At 40.2% G+C, this 23225-nt stretch overlaps 3 protein-coding genes across 5 annotated transcripts in view; 2 read left to right on the plus strand and 1 right to left on the minus strand.

Annotated features, from left to right (window-relative positions):
- The window catches only part of LOC134065704 (NEDD8 ultimate buster 1-like), a 16827-nt gene extending 16385 nt beyond the window's left edge, over positions 1–442 (plus strand). Inside the window, exon 14 of the mRNA XM_062520711.1 lies at positions 1–442. This exon is cut by the window's left edge and continues 225 nt beyond it. The gene's annotated coding sequence lies outside the window, so the exon portion shown is untranslated.
- A 957-nt stretch (positions 443–1399) lies between these two features.
- LOC134065705 (NEDD8 ultimate buster 1-like) lies at positions 1400–21292 on the plus strand. Of its 3 annotated transcripts, XM_062520714.1 has the most exons (14): positions 1402–1634; positions 1720–1794; positions 1922–1983; positions 2088–2152; positions 3687–3854; positions 4078–4166; positions 4760–4866; positions 5145–5331; positions 7654–7761; positions 8016–8177; positions 10643–10777; positions 11080–11230; positions 15107–15263; positions 19053–21292. In XM_062520714.1, exons 1-13 carry the CDS (start codon positions 1533–1535, stop codon positions 15256–15258), a joined length of 1563 nt encoding a protein of 520 aa, XP_062376698.1. In that variant the 5' UTR covers positions 1402–1532; the 3' UTR covers positions 15259–15263; positions 19053–21292. The 3 variants fall into 3 exon arrangements, with proteins under 3 accessions (XP_062376699.1, XP_062376698.1, XP_062376697.1); XM_062520713.1 differs by lacking the exon at positions 19053–21292 and having other exon boundaries at positions 15107–17709; XM_062520715.1 differs by lacking the exons at positions 1720–1794; positions 19053–21292 and having other exon boundaries at positions 1400–1634; positions 15107–17730.
- crygn2 (crystallin, gamma N2) lies at positions 17758–21070 on the minus strand. Its single transcript, XM_062520716.1, has 4 exons — positions 21013–21070; positions 19441–19689; positions 19078–19223; positions 17758–18052 (listed from the first exon to the last, which is right to left on the minus strand). The coding sequence occupies exons 1-4, from the start codon at positions 21031–21033 to the stop codon at positions 17917–17919; spliced, it is 552 nt and encodes a 183-aa protein (XP_062376700.1). The 5' UTR covers positions 21034–21070; the 3' UTR covers positions 17758–17916.
- Positions 21293–23225: the final 1933 nt, after the last annotated feature.

Genomic DNA, 23225 nt, shown 5'->3' on the forward strand with positions numbered 1-23225 from the left:
TAAGCCCTTAAATATGTTTCCTTGAAGGAATTGAGCTTTGATGGCCTCTATGTTATTGATTAAGGGCTTTACGAGTGGGACTTTGTTTTGTTGAACAGTTTTTGCCATTATTAATGAAAAGAAAATGCAATTTTAATTAATTGCACTATATGAAGACACAGTTGTCTTGAAAGTTTACATTTAATTGGCAATATTTTGTTACAGTTCATACTGTATGTTGTTGTTGCATCTTTCAAACATAATTCAAAGTTAAAATTAAATTTCCATTTAAAAGACTTTGGATTTGATTGGTAAAATTAGTTATGTTACTTTTGTTTTACATTTTTTTCATGTGTTTAAGTAATTGTTGTTAATTCCTAATGCCAGAATTTCAAGTTGGTTTCTGTTCATGTAGTAATTGTGTTGAATATTACATGCAATAAATCCTTGTTTTGGTTTATCATACTAGCCTACAGTGTCATTTTTCTTCCACTCAATGAAGCAAACACTGATTGCACCAATAATGGTTTGATAAAATATTGAGAAAAAAAATAAACTTGTAAAAAAGTATAAATCAACAAATCAACAATGAGATTTGAACATCTTCAATGACACTGGGAAATAGAGTCTAGTACATAAACCCTGCACAGAATGTCGGAACACACTATTTTTTCTGAATATAAGCTCATGTTTTTGCAAAAATGTGAGAGTTTGTCAAACGGATCACACTGTATAGGCTAAAGCCAAAGACTGTATAGGCCTAGACTAGAGTGTTTGACACCAGGACACATTTTACACTAAAAACAACCCAAGGCACTTCTGCCACTACTCAACTTGAATGATAAATTGAAGAGAATCACAATTATGACAACGAGACATTCAGAATCGTCATTATTTTTTAACCCATAATGAGCACATTTCCTCACATTAACTAGTTACAGTTCATACTGTAGGCCTACATCTTTCTAACATAAGTAAAAGTTAAATTAAATTTGAATTGAAAAGATTTTGGATTTTATTGGTACTGTAAATGAGTTGTTACTTTCGAGATGTTTTTGTTCATACTGTCAGTGCATTTCATTTCTAATGCCAGAATTTAGTTTCTGCGTTCATGTAATTGTGTTCGAGGACACTAGGAAATAGAACCATAAGTGTCTCTGATAGAATTACTGAACCCTGCAGAGATTGTCAGAGATCTGTCACAGTGTAGGACAATTTTATTAGGTGATTTGCGTCATCATATCGGCCTCCATGTCACGCGTGATATCTGTCTGTGTAGCCACTTGCAAGCATGTTGGAAGAGCTCAGTCCAGTCATACGACTTCTGAAGGCAGAAGCCCACTTGTCTCTTGAAAACTTGTCTTTCTGTCGCCGAAAGACAGTAGGTTATGAGTTTGTTCAATAGTTGTCATTGATGAAGAGGGGCTTTATAATAACTGATCATGTTAGCTTGTTTGCGTGGTGGCTGTCAAGCAAAATAGGAGGAAGGAACGTCTGGGTATTCCCCCAGTTACTTACTTTCGATTTAGAAAGCTAACCTTCCTAACTCTGAAATGGCAGCACAAAATACTCAATCCAAGTTAGTAACTCAGTTAAGAAATGATAATGTCCAACTACGGAACCACACAACTGATAATGGGATCGGACAGGAGCATGTAAGTAGCCAGCTCTTCTGCTCTTTACATTCACGTACAGTTGTTGTTACGGGTAGCCTACGAGATAACCGTGCTGTTTTTTAAGGGATCTGGAAACAAGTTATGCATGGAGAAATGTGTGGCCAAATTGGAAATAGTCCTCCCCAGAGATCTGAAAAAGGTATCAAGCTTCAGTCAAATGCTAGTTTTACCAGAGACACTTACAGTATACTTTTAAAAGGACTTTGGTTTTACCCAAGCATAGGTGAACTTTGTTCCTCCTTTGACGTGTCCTCAAAATGTTTTAGGATAAAAAGAAGTATTACCTGGAAACCAGGCTGGATGTCCCCGCTCAAGACATAATAAACAGGTAGGCTATGCTGATTTAGGATGCTATTGAATTATCAGTCTTTGGGTTGCTCATGTATTGATATTCTTATTGATGTTCTCTTGTTTCTCTGGTTTATTTTCAAGAATAAAAGAAGACTCTGGTTTGAACCACATCAAACTAATTTCTGGAAAGAAGAACATAGATCCCAGTAGGCCTAAATGCAATTTTTCCTCCAACAATATTCTTGATTACTGTATGCAGCAGCACTTCAGAAAGCTACATGTATATTTGATTGAGAGAACTCTCTTCTCTCACCCTCCACCAGGCCTTCCCAGTGTTCGAGCCTGCACATTCAGGCTTGATTCACGATAATGATCGTCAGACAATACATTTTCCCATATATAAAGCTTTATATATCTATGCATTTCCCCCTAACCTCAGGCTACTTATTATTGGCTTGAAAATGGCAATGCTAAAATTCTAATCTGAAGGGAAAAAAAAAAAAAAAAAAAAAAAAATCCTAGTCTAAGCCTGGTTGTGCTTGTTTGCATGCATTTTAAAACATGGCGGTGGTTTATCCTCATGTCATGAACAACTATTACTATTGCTAGTGTTCAAAATCTTTTTTTTCATTTTGTTGACATAGCATACTAGGCTACTGTAGGTAAAAAATATTTTACACAGGGAATTATGGATATCTTGTTCAGTTATTCATTTTCGCCATGTTTTCAGGAAGAAAATATTATATAAATCAGGCTAAGAATTAACAAACCCCTCTGTAAAAACCTAGACTATATTTAGGTATAAGACTGAAACGTTTGGTGTATATGTAGATGCTTCTGAAGTGGAGATTTTGTCCATCAGAGTGAGAGGAAACTCATCCACGAAGCTAGCATCTCTCACTTGCACGTCTCGTGAGGGCACGAGACGTCCGAATAATGCCCATCATGAAATAACATCAAAATAATGAAAAAATAGGAAATTCCTCTAATTTTAATGTGAGTACTCATATCAAATGCAAATAAACACAAATAAAATGTACTGAAATACAGTTTCTGTCTGATAGTTATTCAGATACGTAGGTACTCCCTGTGTAAAATACTTTTCATCTAATATGTCAACAAAATGAAAAATCATTCTGAAACTGGCTTTATCCAGTGTTCAGAGTTAAAATGCAAATTAGTGCATATTTAATTACATCATGCCTAATTTGCATATTCAGACATTAAATTACAGAAAACTGTTAATACATTTTCTTTTCATATTCAAGTAAGTAATCAACTTCATACTTAGTGATAGTGATATCTGCTAGTATCTTTTTACCCTATTGACCTGTAGTGTCTTGCCTTATTTAGCGAGAAGGGTTATTAATATACGGAATTGCCCAAGGGATATCACCGGGCACCCTCCTAAATCTTAAAGAGGTACCCCTAGTCTACAAGATTACAACAACATCAACAACAAAACTTTAACCGGCAAAGCCAGGTCTGACTCCATGGTTGCTGCACTAACTCATTTTGTTACATTTCAACATTTTGAGTCATCGAGCCAGTGTAATTGTGCTGTACAGGACATAGGCCATATCAGCTCTGCTTGCGCTAGACTTTGCCAGTTTAAACAGCAGGGTGCAGATCTATTGTATAAAGCTATTGTGTAAAATGATGCATTGCATGTGTAAATCTTGAGGATCTGAGGACTATCTACATAGCTCCCATGCCTGGCTTGACTCCTGTGCCTCACAGTGAAAAGGCTGGACGAGCAGAACGTGATGACCAATAGTAAGATGAAGGTGTTTAGGGCCTCCGAGCCCGAGGCCATACAAGCCATGGCTGAGGTGGAGAAGAAGAAGAAATCGCAGGATGAGAGCATGCAGCGCACTCAGAAAGGCTTCCAGATCCTGTCCGAGAGAGGCAAGTCCCTGGACACAAACCCACTATGGCAGCCATGATTGATTGATAGAGAGATAGATAGATAGATAGCCTTTATTATCATTGTACAGTCACATGTGCAACAAAATTGGAATTGCAACATCTAATTAAGTGCATTTTGGGTAAACAGTAGCAGAAAATCCTTGACAATGTGGAAGGATTGTCTGTTTGTATAGCATATTGATTACGCTGTTTGTTGATACAGATGGCCTTGAGGACCCAATGACGACTCCATTTTTGGAGATTGCTGATCAGAAAGGAAACCCTCTTACAATTCCTCCTAGTGAGAAAAAGGTGAAACAGTAAATTATATTTACTGTAAGTCTGATAGTATTTGATAAGAAAAACTCATCAAGGTCATTTGTAGGAACTTGAACCAGTTCTTTGCTTTAAAATTGTATGAAAGATGGAGTCTGTGAGTCTCATCCAACATCCAAATTCAATGGATTGCTCTTTAGAGTAATCTACTGTAGCTATTCTAGTAATGTAGTAATCTAGCTCCATTCTGTGTGTGCTCAACAGCCAGTACAGTTCCTTCTGGCTCTGGACATGTGAAACAGTGGCTGGGGCTCGTAGGAGTCATAGAGTCATATAACAAAACAGTGCTTCACAAACATGGCTTGATGAGCTATTTAGCATAGATATCACCAAGCCCTTCACCAGAATCTTGAATTGTTCCTCCTAAAGGAAAATTCTGGCCATTTTTCATATAGATCTCTGTTTGTCAAAGTCACAGTACTGAGTCGGTATGAAAAAAAACTTTTGGATGTCATTATTTTAGTACTTAAATTACCTCGTGAAGCAGAGGTCTATGTGAAAAATCGCATTTGAATTCTTCTTTAAGTGGACCGGACTGTGGTTGACTCATGTTGGCTCTAATTTTGTAGGCTCTGATCCTGGCCATGGGCCTCCATGAGAAGGGCCGAGCGTTGATGAAGCGCAGGCAGCACGAAGCTGCCCTCAGCTATCTGATACAGGCCGACACCGAGTTCAGGTGAGCTGACCATTGATTTAGTGCTGGGTGTGGAGATAGAGATTTTGCACAGGTGGTGGTTAACATCTCAAGAGCCATTTTAAAGGAGTGTACCATCTTGAGTGAAAATCTTTCAAAGGAATCAAAGTGTACTCTATTTTGCAAATAAACAAAACAAGATGTTTGCAGTTGAATGCACCATTTCTTGGTGTGTAGTACATGGTACAGGGTTCCTCCATTTGAAAATCTTTGCCATCACCCGTAAACACTCAACGCTCATATGATCTATTTCCCTCCAGAAAGTGTGACCCCAAAGTGCTGAACACGGTGGATAACTATGCGGTGCTCCAGCTGGACGTTGTGTGGTGCTACCAGGCGCTGGACGCCCTCGACTGCCTGAAGGACAGCAAGGAGCGGCTGCAGTGTGCCGAGGACTGCTTCCGCAAGTGCTACGGTGAGCAGCAGGAGAGACTGCTGCAGATCAAGGTACTTTGTCTTCAGCCCTGTAACACACAGCTTGTCCATGTCCTGCTGTTTACACAGCACGTTTAGTGGTCAAGGATGGCATACATCCTCTTCAGCCCTGTAACACACGCCTTGTCCATGTCCTAGAGCACAGGTGTCAAACTCAAGGCCCGCGGGCCAGATGCGGCCCGCCACGTCATTTCATATGGCCCGCGAGAGCTTTAAGGGTCTGATACAGTATGTGGCCCGCGAGAGCTTAAAAGGTCCGATACAGTATTTGCGTATAGGCAATACACTGCAATACAATGCACGCATGTTAGACTGACAGGGAGGCAACATCAACCACCTTCCTCTATGATCAGTGCAACTGGCTACATCAGATGTGATAGCAACGTGTACGTGTGAAAACAAAATAGACCAGTATTCTAAACTATTTTAGCGAACGGAGCGCCTAAATTACGCACTCGGTTTAGCCTGCCTGTGAAACGCATGATTGTTTGAAGTGCGTGTGCTTCTTTGAGAGGGGAATCGATGTAAGTTGTAAACTACGTGATACGTTTACGTCTACGTTTAAAAGGCATGTATAATTGTGTGTAGCCCTATTATCCAAAAAATCCAGCTCCAAATCCTTGCTAATCGAGCAAGTGTTGGCCAATAGCGAAAATAAGCCTATTCTGACCGAGAAGAGGTGCATTCATATCAGGCAAGCAGAGGTATGCTAGAAGTTTTTAGTAATCGCCCTGTTGCTTTGCATTTTCATTTCAGTTTAAAATGAACAACATAGATTCCACACAACACCTTTCAACTTTAAAACTTCAAAGAAAAAGTCCACCGGGACCGTTCGCTTCTACTGTATGTATGGAACGGTGTAGGCTAGTGACGCATTTCATATGGATGCACTTTTTGACATGACAGTTAGCCTACTCGTTTGCATCACTTGCTAGATGTAAAACTGCATTTCGTTACTGGTATTTCACTCGTGCAATGACAGTAAAGTTGAATATACTCGAATCTAAAAACTCACAAATATGAGAAAAAAAAAGAATCCATGGCATGATCTCTTCCTGACTGACCAGTGACCCTCATTGAAAAGTCAAACTGTATGGAACTGACAGTGGTGTTTTGTTTTTACAAAACATAGCAATAATAAAAAAGAACATGTCATGCTGATACTTTTTGCTCTTCTCGATTTTAGAAGTTTTACCGATGCTAAAGATTTTGTGGCTGGTGCTACACGTCTTAGAAGTTACATCTGGCCCTTTGAGGGCAACCATTGGGCTGATGTGGCCCTCGATGAAAATGAGTTTGACACCTCTAGAGTATCTGTTGTCCGTATAGCCTTTAAGATTCTTGTTATTATGCCTGAACACAGCATGTTCAGTGGTCAAGGATGGCATACAAATGCTCTGGATTTCATGTGGCTGTATGATGCTCATGATTGTCGTTTTAGGGTACACAATAGCACCACACAATGGTGTTAAAGGGATAATCCGGAGTAAAATGCACTTTAGATCAATTTTTTGGACTATTGGGAGTACATACGTTGAGTTGACACCAAAATCATGTCATTCGGATGTATTTTGAGAAAGTTCGAGTTCACCGTTTTTAGCCAAAACTCGTTAGCCTGGAAGTGACGCGGGCATGTCCTTTCCCCACTGCAAAACGCTATTTTTATACCTCTTCTACTGTTCCAAACAACACTACACTTACGTGGTAGTGAGTAGAGGGTCCCTAAAGCCAAACTGAAGTATCCCCACGTCTTTATGTGGTCAGATAGAGAGTCCAGAATGAATTTAATCGAGTCAGTACCTTTTTGGAAATGTCGCTGCTGCAGCTGGCAACGCTTTAACAACACTTTATTAACATTTCAGGAAAGGTACGGACTCGATTAAATTCATTCTGGACTCTCTATCAAAAATTTATCTAAAGTGCATTTCACTCCGGATTATCACTTTAAGCCCCCAACGTCGTCTTTCAAGCAGTGCTGCATGGAAGACTCTAGGGTTAGGCAAGAGTTAGGGTTATGGTTAAGTGCCTTGTTGTCGACGGTCGCAGTGCTGCCTTGAAGTCGACAATGGGGGCTTAAAACAAGGGGCAGGAAAATTCCCGGAAGTAGAAATACGGATGGAGCGGGTTATCAACGCTCTGCTAACCCCGAACAATGGGAAGTAAACAGATTTTTTTTCAGTCCCATCCCCTTGAGAACAACGGAGTCTGTTTGTCCATTTCTTTTACGGTCTGTGGCTTAAAACACTGTCGTGCAGCAGCACCATTGTCCTTGGGTTTAATTTTATATGGAGATGCATTCTGGATAATGTAGTGTTTTTTTGCTTGCTTCCTCAGGGGAGCTCAGGAGGCGAGGAGGTCCTGTTCCTGAGGCTATATCTTCTGCAGACGCTGCTGGCTTATTATGAAAGCAACAACGAACTGGCCAAAAAGATACTGAAAAAGGTATTATCCATAAGAATTCTGTCTCATGAGCTACAGTCATGGTACATGAACAAGAAGGGCCCTTATGATGACAATGACACTGGATGTCAAAACACAGATGAAATACTTTCTAAAACACTGCAAAAGTTCTTCACATATGAGCAGTTGACTTAAACTGTATTGGATGTTATGTATTTTAATTGTATTGAAATTGTATTGGGCTGGGCTGTAGGCTTACTGACATATGACATTTGAACATGGATGGCATTTTCCAGGTGGAAGACCTGTATGAGCGACTGCGTCTAGACACAGATAAGCTGAAAAATCTGGAAAATCTGATGGCTATGGGCTTCAGTGACCAGGAGGCTCGTCTGGGCCTGAGGGCTTGCCAGGGTGACGAGAGCAAAGCAGAAGAACATATCAGACAGAGGAGAAAGGTACTGGTGTTTGAGAGAGAATTTCTAGTTTTGTCTCCTGTAGCATACTGCTCTACCTACTCAGTAGTATACTAGTGTTGTTGATAAGTTGTGTTGTTATCCGCTGTTCCATAGCCTACTGCCTCCTAGTTCCTTGTGAAGTACTATATGACCACCAGTTCACATTTAGAGCTGAGAAAGCGTAATGGCAGTCGGGTCTCCATGATCGAAAGCTAGTTTTCCAATATTGAAAGCTAGTTTTTAAAATGTCATCCTGTGGGGGAAGTGGCAGCATTAGTAATTACAAAAAGTCAACTATTCTTAGTATGATCAAAAAGAATCATAGAGCAAATGCATTATCACCATATCAATTCTTAAACATGTGAGTAGTAGGCTAATACTAATTAAGTAGTGTAATTAAATGGCTAGAACAGGCATATATATAGTATATATTATGTACGCATATACTGTATCATGTCTGTCAATTACATACTGTGACAGAGCGCAGTGCGTCTGTCACTGGCAAATGCGGCTTTCCCGCCGCAACGTGAACAATGACTTTCCAAACTTCGGGGCGAACAAAGACTGCGCTATTAAATCATGTTGTGAATGTTTGCTTGTGCACTGTTGTGGTTGCAGACTTGATGCATGTTAAGACTGGTTAAGTTAGTTATAGAAATATTGTTTAAAACGAGTTAATTCATACAGGAGACTATGCCGTGTAGTATACCGGGTTTAAAGCGTAATCTATTTACCGGCAAGGTAAGCGTTCTTAAATGCGCATGTTTAACATCAATGCTTCCTAGGTGGGAAAATAGATATGTTTGAACTGTAGGTATGCTTGGGTGTGAATGTGCTTGCCTGTTCTCGGTGCTTCAGTTACGTTCCTTGTGGCAGGGAACAAACTGGGGTGCTGGGCAAGGGAACCCTTTGTGTGCGTATTTCGCGCCCGGATTTGGGAGCGCGTATGTGGGCAGGGGTGTTCAGAGAGGTAATTATATTTCGTGCGTAGTAATGTTTCTTATGGCATGGGAGATAAATAACATGAAAGTGTATTAGTAATGTGTATTGCCTATGTCGTGTGTAAACACAAATGTTGTGTATCGCAGTTAATTGATTTATGTTGAGTGGTTCAGACCAGTATTCTATATGGGGTCTGCATAGCTCAGACGAGAGACAAGTTTTCCTCCTCAGGTGTGAGAGGTCCTGCTACAAAGACCTCTGAGGTATGGGCTATAGGTAGACTAGGGGGCACTGTCCCAGTTTTTGTTTTTCGTTTTGTATCAGTGTTTGTTTGTCTTTTCGCATCACGTGCCGGCAGCTTACATCATAATAAAGAAAATTCCTTTATTGGATCAAAGACTTCTGCATCTGTCCATCATTCAGCTCTGACCATCCACCCGCTCGGGCACGCATCGTTACACATACATAAACGAAATGCATTAATTTTGCATGGATGGTGGTGAGCTACAAAGCCGCAATAGAACAGTGCGAGTGCATGGAACAGCAGACTCCCATACCGTGGACAGTGTGCATTCGATCTAACGCTACAGAGCATTTAACTGGCAAAGTAGATAACGATTACTAAGTAGCTTCAACATTAGTCAAATAATACATGTAAACCGCAAATATGTGAACAGACATAAATTTTCAGTTGACAGGGTCACAAAAACAGCTTCCAGACGCAAAATCCACCTCAAACAAAGACACGCCAGACACCAGATAATAACTAATTATCTGCAGATGGATATGAAGGGTCAAAGTAACAATAATTAAATATAAAGTAAATTACAAAGTAAAATGTCATGTAAGTCATATCACCAAGTATCAAATTTAAATCTATCAACGATTATTAAATGTAATCTAATTTAAAGTTTAAATCAATGTCATTTGAATTTTGAATTACATTAAACTTTAAATCAATTGAATAAGAAGTTGAATTAATTTGAAGTCATACATCACATTTACATTTCCCTGTTGTTCTCATTTTGAATGAGACTTAAAATTTCAGCCTCATTAATGTAATTCAAAATTCAAATGACATTGCTTTAAACTTTAAATTAGATTACATTTAATAATCGTTGATAGATTTAAATTTGATACTTGGTGATATGACTTACATGACATTTTACTTTGTAATTTACTTTATATTTAATTATTGTTACTTTGACCCTTCATAGATGGAGAGAGAGTGGCATGTCTTACCATGTTGTGGAGGGAAGATGACAGGGATTTCCAACACTATGATATAGTAGTACTCTTTACCTGCATACTGTATTGGCTGTGAACTACTTCTACAAATGTACTGCTTGTAGCACATCCCTGACACAAAGGGAATTCTGACCTGTGGTAGAGGTATATTTATGAGCATAACCATATTTTGAACACATTTGTTTTGTATCAGTACCTGAGGTTTTCATCTGCCCACAAATGTATGCATATTTGCCTGTTAAAAATCCAATTGGTGTGGATTGTGTACCCAACAGGATAAGGAACAGGATAAGGAAGAGAGGAGGCGACGACAGGAGGGCATCAACACCTTGGTGGAGCTGGGCTTTGCCAAGAGAGACGCAGCGCATGAGCTGCAACAGGCCAATGGTGACGTGGACAAAGCTTATGTGGTGAGCACCCTACCAGACGGACACTTAAAGGAATATTTTGGTATTTTACACTGTAAGCCCATTTTCTGTATTGCCTAGCATGAAAATTAGTGTTTGACACCGACTTTGACCTAGGCCTAACCTGACAAATTGCTTAAAATATATCAGAAATCCATAGGGCAGACCTGTTAGGACACCGGTTCATTCATAGATTGGATTCGCAGAAGCACAATACATACTGTACAGTATATTCATTTAGTATCCATTTTTATTAATGCTTCTTTGCACTGATAAGTTGATGCTTGACTGGCTCTTTCTATCAGAAACTTCTTGACTCCCATGGACAACCCATGGATATGGCCAGCAGCTCTAGCACAAGGCCGGTGGAGACCCAGGCCACCCAGCTGCTCTCACCCTCCCCGCCCTCCACCTCCTCGCCCTCGGAGGAGCCCAGCACATCCTCAGAGTCCACAGGTAAAGGAAGACACACACACACATACAGTGAGGAGCATATGTATTTGATACCATGCTAAAACAGGAATATAAAATCCTCATATATATATATATATATATATATATATATATATATAATATCCTGGATCCATGAAATAGCTGGCCTTTAAAAATAAAAATCTGCCTGCCCCTATGTTAGCCCTATGTGTTAAATTCCCATAGGGTTACATACTGTAGGGGGTCAAATACTTCCTTCCCTTAGCATTTAAGGAAAACATTTATTTATTTACGATACATTCTTCAATCACAAAGAAAATTGGTGTCCTTAGCGGTTTTATTTTTACTCATTTTTTGAATTAAGGCATTAAGATCAATTGTCAAATTATGATTTTATATTCCTGTTTTAGCATGGTATCAAATACATATGCTCCTCACTGTACACACACACACACACACACACACACACACACACACACACACACACACACCAGTATACCATACAGTATATATGTAATATCTTGGAAACCCATATTTAGGTGCAAGAGGGATATAGACCACATATCAAATGTTGACATTTGCACATTTGACATTTTCATTGAAAATACAAGCTCATTTTGAATTTGATGTCTCAAAAATGTTGGGATGGGGGCAGCTTAAGGCTGATGAAGACAACATAACTAATGCTGGGTTATATATATACAGTGCCCTCCATAATTATTGGCACCCCTGGTTAAGATGTGTTCTTTAGCTTCTAATAAATTCATTTTTTTCCCAAATAATATAGGACCACAATGAAGAAAAGCGTAAAATCCAACCTTTAATACAAGTGCATTTATTTAGAAGGAAAAAAAATCCCACATTAAGAAATAATTATTTTACATCAAATTATGTGTGCCACAATTATTGGCACCCCTGATGTTAATGCTTTGTACAACCCCCTTTTGCTAATAAAACAGCACCTAATCTTGTCTTATAATGTTTCACAAGATTAGAGAAAACAGAAAGAGGGATCTTCGACCATTCCTCTTTGCACAAAATCTCCAAATCATCCAACGACCTGGGTTCTCTCCTCTGCACTCCCCCCACTTCAACTCACCCCACAGGTTTTCAATGGGGTTGAGGTCTGGGAACTGAGATGGCCTTGGTAGGAGCTTGATACGGTGTCTGGTGAACCATTTCTGTGTAGACTTGGCCATATGTTTAGGGTCATTATCTTGCTGAAAGACCCAGTGACGACCCATCTTCAGCTTTCGGGCAGAGGCCACCAGATTTTGATTTAAAATGTCCTGGTATTTCAAAGCATTCATGATGCCATGCACCCTAACAAGGTTCCCAGGCCCTTTGGAAGAGAAACAGGCCCACAGCATCACCGATCCTCCCCCATACTTCACAGTGGGCATGAGGTGCTGTTCTGCATACTCATCTTTTTGTTACGCCAGACCCACTTAGAGTGTTTGTTGCCAAAATGCTCTAACTTTGTCTCATCTGACCAAAGCACACGGTACCAGTTGAAGGCCCAGTACCGCTCCAGACGTTTGTGCTGATGATTTTGAGTGGGAAAGGTTCTTTTTCCTGCATGCCTCCCAAACAACTTGTTGGCATGTAGATAGCGCCTGATGGTTGTTTTGGAGACTTTGTGACCCCAAGATGCAACCATTTTTTTTTTTTTTTCCCCAATGTTTTTTATTACTTTTTTTACATGTATTCATTACATACAGTTGAATATTTTAACACAGAAAGATTACATGAATGATGCAACAAAGATAAAACTAATTAACAGAAAAGACGATTACTATAACAACAACATGAAAAACAAATATAATATTAATAATAATAATAATAAAAAATAAAATAAATAAATAAATAAATAAAAATAAAAATAGCTTCTCAGGTGGCATTAGTTTTCACTTACATCAGACCCCCCATTACCTCCCACATTTTCCAGAAAGGTTAAGAGTGGATTCCAGATCTCCTCAAATTTCCTATATTTACCTTTCACTATATATGTTATTTTTTCCATAGCCATATTCATTGCCATTTCTTTTAGCCAGTCTTCTACACTTGGGGCTTTTGTATTTTTCCAAAATAGAGCAATTAAGCGTTTTGCTTGTAACAAGCACATATCAATGAAAATATATTCCCTTTTTCTCAATGATAGTTCAAGAGGGTACAAATGTAGAACAAATGATTTTGCTGATAACGTTAAGCTAATATTTATTATTCTTTTGATCATGTCCTTTACCCCCTTCCAGAAGGTAAATATATGTTCACACTCCCATATGCAGTGATAAAGATCGCCTTTGAATTTGCTACATTTAATGCAGGTATCAGGAATATTCTCATTGTACTTATGTAGAATAGCTGGAGTTATATAGGTACGCATCAACCACTTATATTGTAACAGTTTCAGTCTTACACTTACAGTTTGAGTTTGAGCTTCCCTACATGCCTCCATCCAATCATCCATAGACAGGTCTTCTTTTAGATCTTTCCTCCAGGCTTCTAATCTATTAAGTGATGACTCTTGTGATCCTGATACTAAAATTCCATAAAACTGTGAAATTAAGCCTCTATTATAACAACCTTTTACCATTTCCTTTTCTAAGCTGTGTAGTATTGGCATCTCTAAAGAGTTCTTTTGAGACACAAAAACAAAATTTCTTATTTGCAAATATTTGAAGAAATGATTTTTAGGTATATCAAATGAATTAGCTATCTCCTCAAAGGACATGAGCTTATTGGAAGAGTATAAATCTGCTATTGACTTGATCCCTTTATCTGCCCACATCTTAAAGCCTGCATCAAGCCGTCCTGCCTTAAAGTTTGTATTACCCCAAGATGCAACCATTTGATGCAATTCTGTAACAGTGAGTTTTGGAGATTTTTTTATTTCTCTTACCATCCTCCTCACTGTGCGTGGTGGCAAAATAAACTTGCGTCCTCTTCCAGGCTTGTTTACCACTGTTCCAGTTGTTTTAAACTTCTTAACGATTCCTCTGACCATAGATATGGGCAGGTGTGCGAGTGGCTATTTTCTTATAGCCATTGCCTTACTTGTGAAGGTCGTCACACATCTGCGTTACTTGAACAGTGTGTTCCTTTGTCTTTCCCATGTTGAAGAGAAATGGCCTCTGTGTCACGTCATATTGATAGCCCAGGGAAACAGGATGTTAAGAATGACTAATTAAATGTTCCTACATACTCTGATTGACTTTGTAAACTACTGTAGAAATAACAGAAATGACAGAAATACTTTTTAATTAGATTTATTTCCTAGGAATTGTTAGGGGTGCCAATAATTGTGGAACAGGTGATTTTATGAAGAATAATTATTTCTCAGTCAGGGATTTTTTTTCCCACCTTAAAATTCACTTGAGTTGAAGGTTACATTTTTCTACAATTTTCAGTGTGAGAGTATGCTTCTACAATAAAAAAAATGTATTTATTTTAAGGCTTTTAACGCATCTTAACCAGGGGTGCCAATAATTGTGGAGGGCGCTGTATATACTAATAACTAATTGAGTTAATTGGCACCATGATTGGGTATAAAAAGAGCATTTCAGAGAGGCAGTCTCTCAGAAGTAAAGATGTTGATGCAATCATCATTCTGTAAAACCTTGTGCGGGCAAATATTGCAGCAATATAAGAAAAATACTCCTCAACATCCAATTTACGAAAAATAAAGGCACTTTATCATCCATCGTTCATAACATCATTAAAATATTCGGAAAATCCAGAGAAATATTTGCAAACAAGGAACAGGGCTGAAAAGCAGTATCGGATGGTAGTGTTTTTTTGGGGCCTCAGATAGCACGGCTTTAAAACCACTCCTGTTTCTGTAAAAAAAAATCACATTCTTCTTGTTGTTTTTAAATGTGGTCAATGTTTTTCCTGAAGGCACAGCCAGTCTGGACGCAGACCTGGTGAACGAGGTTCTGGAGGACATTCCTGAGCATGAGGAAGACTATCTAGACCTGACGCTAGATGAAGAGAGAGTAGTCATCGACAAGATAAAATCATACCTGGAGGGAAAGGAAACGTCCTGCTAAGAGAGGTTCATCCAATTTCAAACACACTTATTGGCACGTTTATGGGCTACAGTAATTTCCCGCATATAAGCCGCATTGTGTATAAGCCGCAGGACAGTTTTGTATGCAAGTTAAAAGAAACAAAACCATATTAACACCATATTAACTGCCCCCTGTATTAACCTCATAGCTGACGAAATTTTGCAAAATCAATGTATAAGCCGCTAATAGTCTGGAAATTACGGTAAGAATTGCTGGAGACTGTAAGCCCTTAAAGAGACCCTATGCAACTTTTTCATAGTCATAAAATCGCTCAGAAATCGTTGTTTTGCTTGACTGACCAGTTTCATCGAAAACAGTAATATTTCCTCCCGCCCCCAGTGTCCCTATCCGCTATTGCATACATGGGCAACATACGGTCCGCGGGCTTTCCCTGACCGGCCCGCGTAAGGTCCGTGAAAAAACATCAGTCAAGCGCCTAGCATAGAGATAATGCACGCAAATCACCATCGCTGCTTTTATTTTGAAAGTGACTGCTATTTTTACACCCATACGTCTGTGCGTGCATGGATGCATACGACGTAAACACCCTCACCGATGTGCTGGTGAATAAAGTTTTGCATCGATAAATGCAATTGCTTTTACATCGGCGCAATAACCCTCCGAGTTGTGTCTCCGGTGTCTGCATCGCCGACCACCGCAACAGTCAGAATGCTGCGGCTGATTGGTGGCGATAGGAAGTGTTGATTTCAAAACGGTACTGACAGATAGACAGTTTACAATCGGATAACAACGTCATTGTAACCAAAATATGTTTGAGTTTATCTGCCAAGCTTATGTCAGCGAATTAGTAGCCTAGTATATAGCCTAGGCTACTACCCACAGGTTGCTTGAAGCAGCCGGCTGAACACAGAGGGCGAGTTTGACCAATCAGTCTTTTGTATAAAGTTAAAGCAAACACATAGCCTTAATTCTCAAAATTCGTTTGTGAATGTTGATTAACTAGACTACTATTTTCTGCTCCACATTTTCATAGTCTAATTCTGTAGAGTTTAAATTATTTAAATTATGGTCTTCTGTAGAGTTCATGGTAAATTATGGAAATATTGCTTGAAATAATGGTGGCACAGGGATAAGTTTGTAGGCTACTGACTCCATCACATTTTCATGGCCTAGCATAGAAGCTTTTTTTTTACATTTGTATACTGAAAAACAACAACATGTCAATGTCAAACAATTACTTTATTTTAAATACTGGACATATAGGCTATGATTGCCGTTTTTACTTGGTCTCCCTCACATTTTCATCTCTACTCTTACTAGTAGGCCTAGTAACCAAAACCATACGATTTACTTAATGTTGTACAAGAACAGAATAGAATTGAACAGAACTGAGTTCAGACTTGAGTTTGGCGTTTTGAGTTTGGCGTTTTGGGTCCGGCCCTCCGCAACAGTTTCAGTGTCTCATGTGGCCTCTTGCGTAAATTAGTTGCCCACCCCTGCGCTATTGCAACCTTGCAGTTTCTGCAGGAGACGATCGCTCCTTGTTTACATCTGGAAGTCTGAGACACGTAAGGAGCAAGAAGAACCACGCTGGCAATTTATATATTTATATATAGCCTATATATGTATAAATATACACGCTAAAGCTGTCGGGGAAGCTCAGCAGAGAAATATGCAAGCATAAAACGAGCGAAAACGAAAAACGAAACCGAAAACAGAGATTAAATCGCCAATCCTGCATAGTTCCTCTTTAAATGTGTTTCCTTAAAGGAATTGAGCTTTGATGGCTTACAGTATATGTTATTGATTCAGGCCTTTAAGAGTGGGAATTTGTTTTGTTGATGAGTTTCTGCCATAATTAATAATTAAATTAGATTACATTTTAATTAAAAAGACTTTGCATTTAATTGGTACATTGAGTTATGTCACTTTCGAGACATTTTGTTCATGTGGTTCAGTACTGTAATTGTTGTCAATTAATTTACTTCCAAATGCCAGAATTTCACGTTTGTTTCTGTGGTTCATGTAGTAATTGTGTTCATATTACATGCAATATGTCCTTGTTTTGGTTTATCATAGTACAGTGTAATTTTCCACTCTACGAAGCAAACATTAATTACATCAATAATGGAATGATCATTTTTAATGATCAAAATCTTAATTTTTTGATAAAATATTGATATAGAAATTAAACTTCAAGTATAAATCAACAAATCAACAATGTGATTTGAACATCTTTGAGCACACTGGTCAATAGAGCCTACTAGTACATCTAAACCCTGCACAGAATTTCTGAATAGTTTAGCAAGGTTTTGCAAGGACTCCATTGTCTGTAATACCCTTTTGTTATTGGAAATGCACCAATCTGAGAACTGAGTGTTTGTCAGAAACTGATCACATTGTATACAACAAGTTGCTGGTGTCTCTGTCGCATTCTCACCAGGTGAATCTCCATGGAAAAACTCCATCCACACAGCAACACCGGGTCATGATTAAAATACTGTTTTTTGGGGGTCATGGTTTTTAGTATGGTTTTATTTTACATTTCTTTGAGGAAGAGAGAAAGCTGTGGGGGCAAAGACACAGTCTGTGGTGGTGATGGTGGAAGGGGTTCAGGGATGGCGGGGTGTTGTAGTCCTCGTCATGGGGGCGCTAGCTGGGGATGATGTTGGGGGCTTAGAAGTAGTTGACAACCCTGCGGATGGACTGGATGTTGGGGTTCTGGGCCTGCCACTCGTTGTGGCTGCAGTAGTTGCCTCTCTCCACAATGTACATGCGGCCACGGAAGTTGGGCTCTTCGTACATCACCCAGCTGTAGGGGAACACACACACATATGCCATTTTTACACAAGTGTGATTGATCTATCAATTGCCATGGCTTTTTCCAGCTGTGCCTAAAATATTAAAGTGTCACTAACTGAGACAATGTGGCTTATCTGCGGTATGAGATTTTCCACTCTATCATTTCCTGAGAAGATCCAGTGCAAGATTTGTTTTCTGCAAGATCTGATCTACTGTAATTTGTCTGAACTGGTTCTATGCAGATCAGTGCAATGGAGATAGATGCTTCTGAGAGAAATAGATCATGTAAGCCATGTTGGTGACAGCCCCTGGCATTACTTATTACTGTATGTGCCTTCAAGATCATTCACAGTAATGTACTGTGCCATTTTTTTTGCTCTCGCCGTAAACAAGCAGCAATAATTAATCAGTGCGACTAAACACAAACTGTTAATTAATAATACGTTGCAGATTCATTTAACTGGCCTTTGAATTTTATGTCTAATTAAACCTTGGTAATTGTTATTAATTGTCGGCATATGTTTTTCACCCATGAGCAATCGTTTGTCCTCATCTGAAGTGAACAGAACTATGTAGTGGTACAGTCTACTACAGGCAGACAACCCTGCTGCATCCTTGCTATGAGGGGACAGATTATTCTCCACCTCACCAGCAGTGGTCAGTGTTGACCTTATTTCCTTCCACCTCCAACCCCTCTCTGGGCCAGTGATATATTTGACAAATGGAGACCTTCTCGCTCGCTGTCCGACCCCAAGCACAAAATCAACACTGGTCTTGACTGGAGTGTGTAACATTGCCCAAAAGCCTACAGCAATACTCCTCTACTTTAGCCCAACCTGTTGTGTTAACCAAACAGTGAAAATGTTTGCGGAGAGACCATAAGGGTCAGCAGCACTGGATTGATGGCCCAAGCTCCTCTTGTCGCTTGATGCTATTCTATCCTAACATTTGGTGCTGAGCTGTCGAAAGGTGGAGATAGAAAGTGTGTGTTTGTGTGTGTGTGTGTTCAGGGTTCGGCTGAAGGTGGGGACTTACGCTCCGTCACCGTAGACTCTGATGGAGTTGATGCAGGTCTTGGTGAAGCCACGGCTCTGCAGGAAGGGGCAGTCGTCGCACAGCTCCACACACTGGCCGGAGTAGTTGCAGCCCTCGAACAGCTCAATTCTGTAGTGCTCACCGTGCTGAGAGAGGGATGAGAGAGGAAGAGAGATGATGAGAAGATGGCAGGAATGGAATTCATGTTTGTATGACACACACAGATGCACACAAAGAGGGATGACATTCATAAACAAACTGGATGCATATGTGTGATCTGTTGACATATCTGACATGGCATGACATGACTCCCATGTGTCGGTATCACACGTGTCCAGCCCCGCCCTCTCTGGCTATACTCACCATCCTGATTGGCTTGCAGGAGCCCATGTGATCGTTGTGGGAGTTCCAGCGCTGGAACTCGGGGTACTCGCCGCGCTCCAGGATGTACTGCTGGCCCTTGAAGTCAGGGTGGTCGTAGCAGATCCAAGCACCGCTCTCCACGCGGATGGAGTTGACGCGGTTCATGAAGCCGCGGTCCTGGAAGTTATCGCAGTCGCCGAACACCTCCAGCTTCCTCCCGGTGAAGCATTTGCCCTCGTAAAACACGATCTGAAGGCAGGGAGTGAAGGGGACCACACACACACACACGTCAGTACACAGGAGGATGAGGGACATAACATGTGTTCACACACACATATATCCATACACATACACACACACATTATGTGTGTGCAAAGCCCCCCAGGAAGCAAGTGGAAGGAAGAGAAGGGGTGGGGGAGGAGAGATGTTGGAGTCAGTGTCAGGTGTGAGGCTACGAGCTGCATATGAATAGAGTTGTCTATGGGGGCACTGTTGCGATGTGCATTTCAATGCTGCATCTGAGCAATAGCAGAGAGAGGAAGCAAGAGGAGGAATAGCCCAGAAAGCCCAAACCGCTGCGTATCCTTGATTGCTCTTCCCTCCTCTAGACTGTGACTGTTCAACTGTTCGTATCTCTGAGTAAGCTGTCTAGATAGGGAATATTGACGATTTAGCTCACAGTTCATTTTCTTTTGTCAAAAGGGAAGAACAATTATTCTTTCAATGGAAAGGCACTTTGTAAAAAAAATCAAATAAAAAAATAAATGCAGCTCAGTTCTTAATGACATCCTCTTTGATGGGAAAGAGCAGTCCTTTGTGTTGGCTTTGTCAGAGGTTTAGGTTGAAAGGACCACAATTTTGTCCATTTAATTGATTAGGAAATCCCATCTAATCCATAGCTATGAGATTGGCCCCGACCGGCGTCCATTGATTTGCGAAGTGTGAAATTGAAAAGCCAGGCCTCCAGATTACCCGTGCTGTGGAGAGACTCAGTGAGTGTTACAGTGAGAGAACTCCCATCATCCACACGCTGGTTTCTCTCTCTCTCTGTGCCATCTATTACCACTATATCCACTGCCACCACCAATCCCACTACTACTACCAACTACTACTACTGCTGCTGCTGCTGCTGCTGCTATTGCTGCTAGGATTACTGCGTCCAACTTACTCCAGCCGCTTCTGCTATCACAACCAACGCCACATTTGAAACATCTCTGTTTCTGTCAATACCACAACCAACTCTTTCCAAGACACTAGAGGTGAAATATCAGCAGAGGAACAGAGCACATTGGATTTCCATTACATTTCCAAATGGCCCTCTAGCCTGAGAAAGCCTGTTATTGCACTACCTGAATAGTTCACCCATGGGATGGGTCCAAAAACTGTTTCAGAATTCAGTATTTTTTTTTATAAAGCTATTTTTTTTTTTGACTAGAAATCCTTTTAAAAGTTCAATGCCTATGTCCTGCTCTGTTAGAGATGTGATCAAAATGTCTCTCCTATATCCAACGCTGCTCTTCATTGGAAGGCGATAGGCCATGTACCTTTGGTCAGGTCGGCTCAGGTGCTTACCTTTCCAGAATACTGCGACATTTTCACTGGATGTTGTCCAACCTGACCCACAAGTAAGAAAGTGTGACACTGAAAAAGTTGGACACCCTGATATATATGGCCTGGCTCGTGCACTGTGCTATCGCGAGGTTTACCTGACAATGGCTGCACAATGAGGGGCTTAGGGCTTCTGCAAGCTGGGCATTTTCCCTTCACACTTGGCAATGCTGATTCTGGGCTTTAGCTGCAGGGGGAAAATGTGGCTACACAATGGATTTTGCTTGAACGGGGCTTTGTAGGACCGTTTCGCATATGCTATGCTTCTCTTTAGCACATGCTGAATGCAAAGGACAGGGAACCACAGAGAGAGAGAGAGAGAAAGAGAGAGGCATGGGGTGGGGTGGGGTAGAGAGAGTAGTAGGGTGTAATATGTTACTGACTTTGTTACTATAGCAACCAGGTGCATGTGCATAGCATCGGAAAGAAGAGAGCTTTAATTATCGTGTCTTTTCTCCACTTTACCATGACCTGCCTTTGTCTGTAAGTGCCTCCTCCCTCCTGAACTTTATATCAGTTTGAGTGTTTGCCACCAGAAAGCCTTGGATGGAGAGATGTCTGGGAGAATGTCCTTTGTTTCTGTTCTGTGTGGTGGAATACAATGACACTCCAGGACAGGGAATGAGGACTGTGCCATTCTTTATAAAGTTTCAAGAGGGTTTTGTTTAAATGTTATTCTCTCTGTGTTTAAAAGGAAACAATGGTTGAAAGTGGCATTTAACTTGGAATTAGGATCCAAGGGACAGTATCATAAAGAATTTTAGTATAATGTATGCACACTTTTTACTCACAATTTGGTACCATGAGGTATTTTATTTGCCATAAATTGTAAAGTGTGAATAAACAATCGGAGATGTTCATAACTGTTGACGTATTCTGTCACAGTACTTTGCACAAATCCCCTTTAAGTCATCCCATTAGAAACTGCTCATAATAATATGATAATGAATACCTGGGAAAACAGTAATAAAGTGACACATACCAGAACTAACAGTATGCGCTATGCATAATTTATGAAAACATACTGGCAGCTACAGTATATCCTGACATTCTCTAAATACCTTAAGGCTTTGACACCAAGCTCCTTAAGTGGACGTCACTGACACGGTGCTGTTTATAAGTGTCTTGATTATTTCAAATATTCTGTTTTTGTTTTTTTTTTTCCGGGGGGTGGGGGGTTGTTAATGTCTTTACTCAGATAGGACAGTGAAATGACTGACAGGAAGCAAGTGGGAGACAGAGATGGGGTGGGATCAGAAAATGACCCGGGTCGAACTCGAACCCGCTCCACTGTAAAGCGTGTAGACCGAAATGTGGTGTGGGTGCTGTAGCCAGTTACGCCACAGTGCCCCCATAAGTGTCTGGACCACTGATGTCTCTCTCCCTCGGAGATGTCTTTTCAGCTTCCCTCATAAAGAAGCCAGCACTTGGGAGACTAATCTCATCACGCACACAGATAGCGTGCAGTGTTATAACTTGCTGAGGCAAACACATACCAATTAACCAAGCGTGTAAGTCATCTTCACAAAGGTATTGGATACTTTATTCAGAGATATTCATTCTATAGACACATTATATTGGCTGCTGCCCCCCACTTTATAGGAGAAATCTGCAAGACTCTCAACCTGCATTACATTGATATCAGATTTCTCCTCTTGACAGCAGAAGCACTCGATCGATCCAGAGTGCATCCATTAAGGAATGATTAAGCCATTTTATCAGGCTCGTGCATCCCCCTGTAACATGAGCACAGATGGCTCTTCATGCCAATAGGCCACTGAACTCCACACTATATTTCATCAGACGCATCAGATTTGACCCTTGACCTAAACGTTACATTCAAAAGTGAGTTAACCTTGTTATTACCCTTAGTATGATTATAAAGCACACGATAGTTCAGTAAAATGGTCTTTGTTCATGCCATATCAGCATGGTAAATACTTGACTAATTGTACTCTTAATATATACATTGATTACATGAATTACATAAAGAAGGTGGTATATGCCATATGTCAATGCAAAGATGGTTTGCAGATTAGCAGAACAATAGAAATAATGAAACTTATTGAAATGATACTAATCAGAAATAAAAATAGCATTTTTGAAGGGGTCAGAGGAGTATACTGCGGTGGAGGGAGCTTGGTAGTAGACCACTTAGTGAGTCATAGTCAACTGAT

Source organism: Sardina pilchardus, chromosome 19 (genome assembly GCF_963854185.1).
Source record: "Sardina pilchardus chromosome 19, fSarPil1.1, whole genome shotgun sequence".
NCBI lineage: Eukaryota > Metazoa > Chordata > Actinopteri > Clupeiformes > Clupeidae > Sardina > Sardina pilchardus.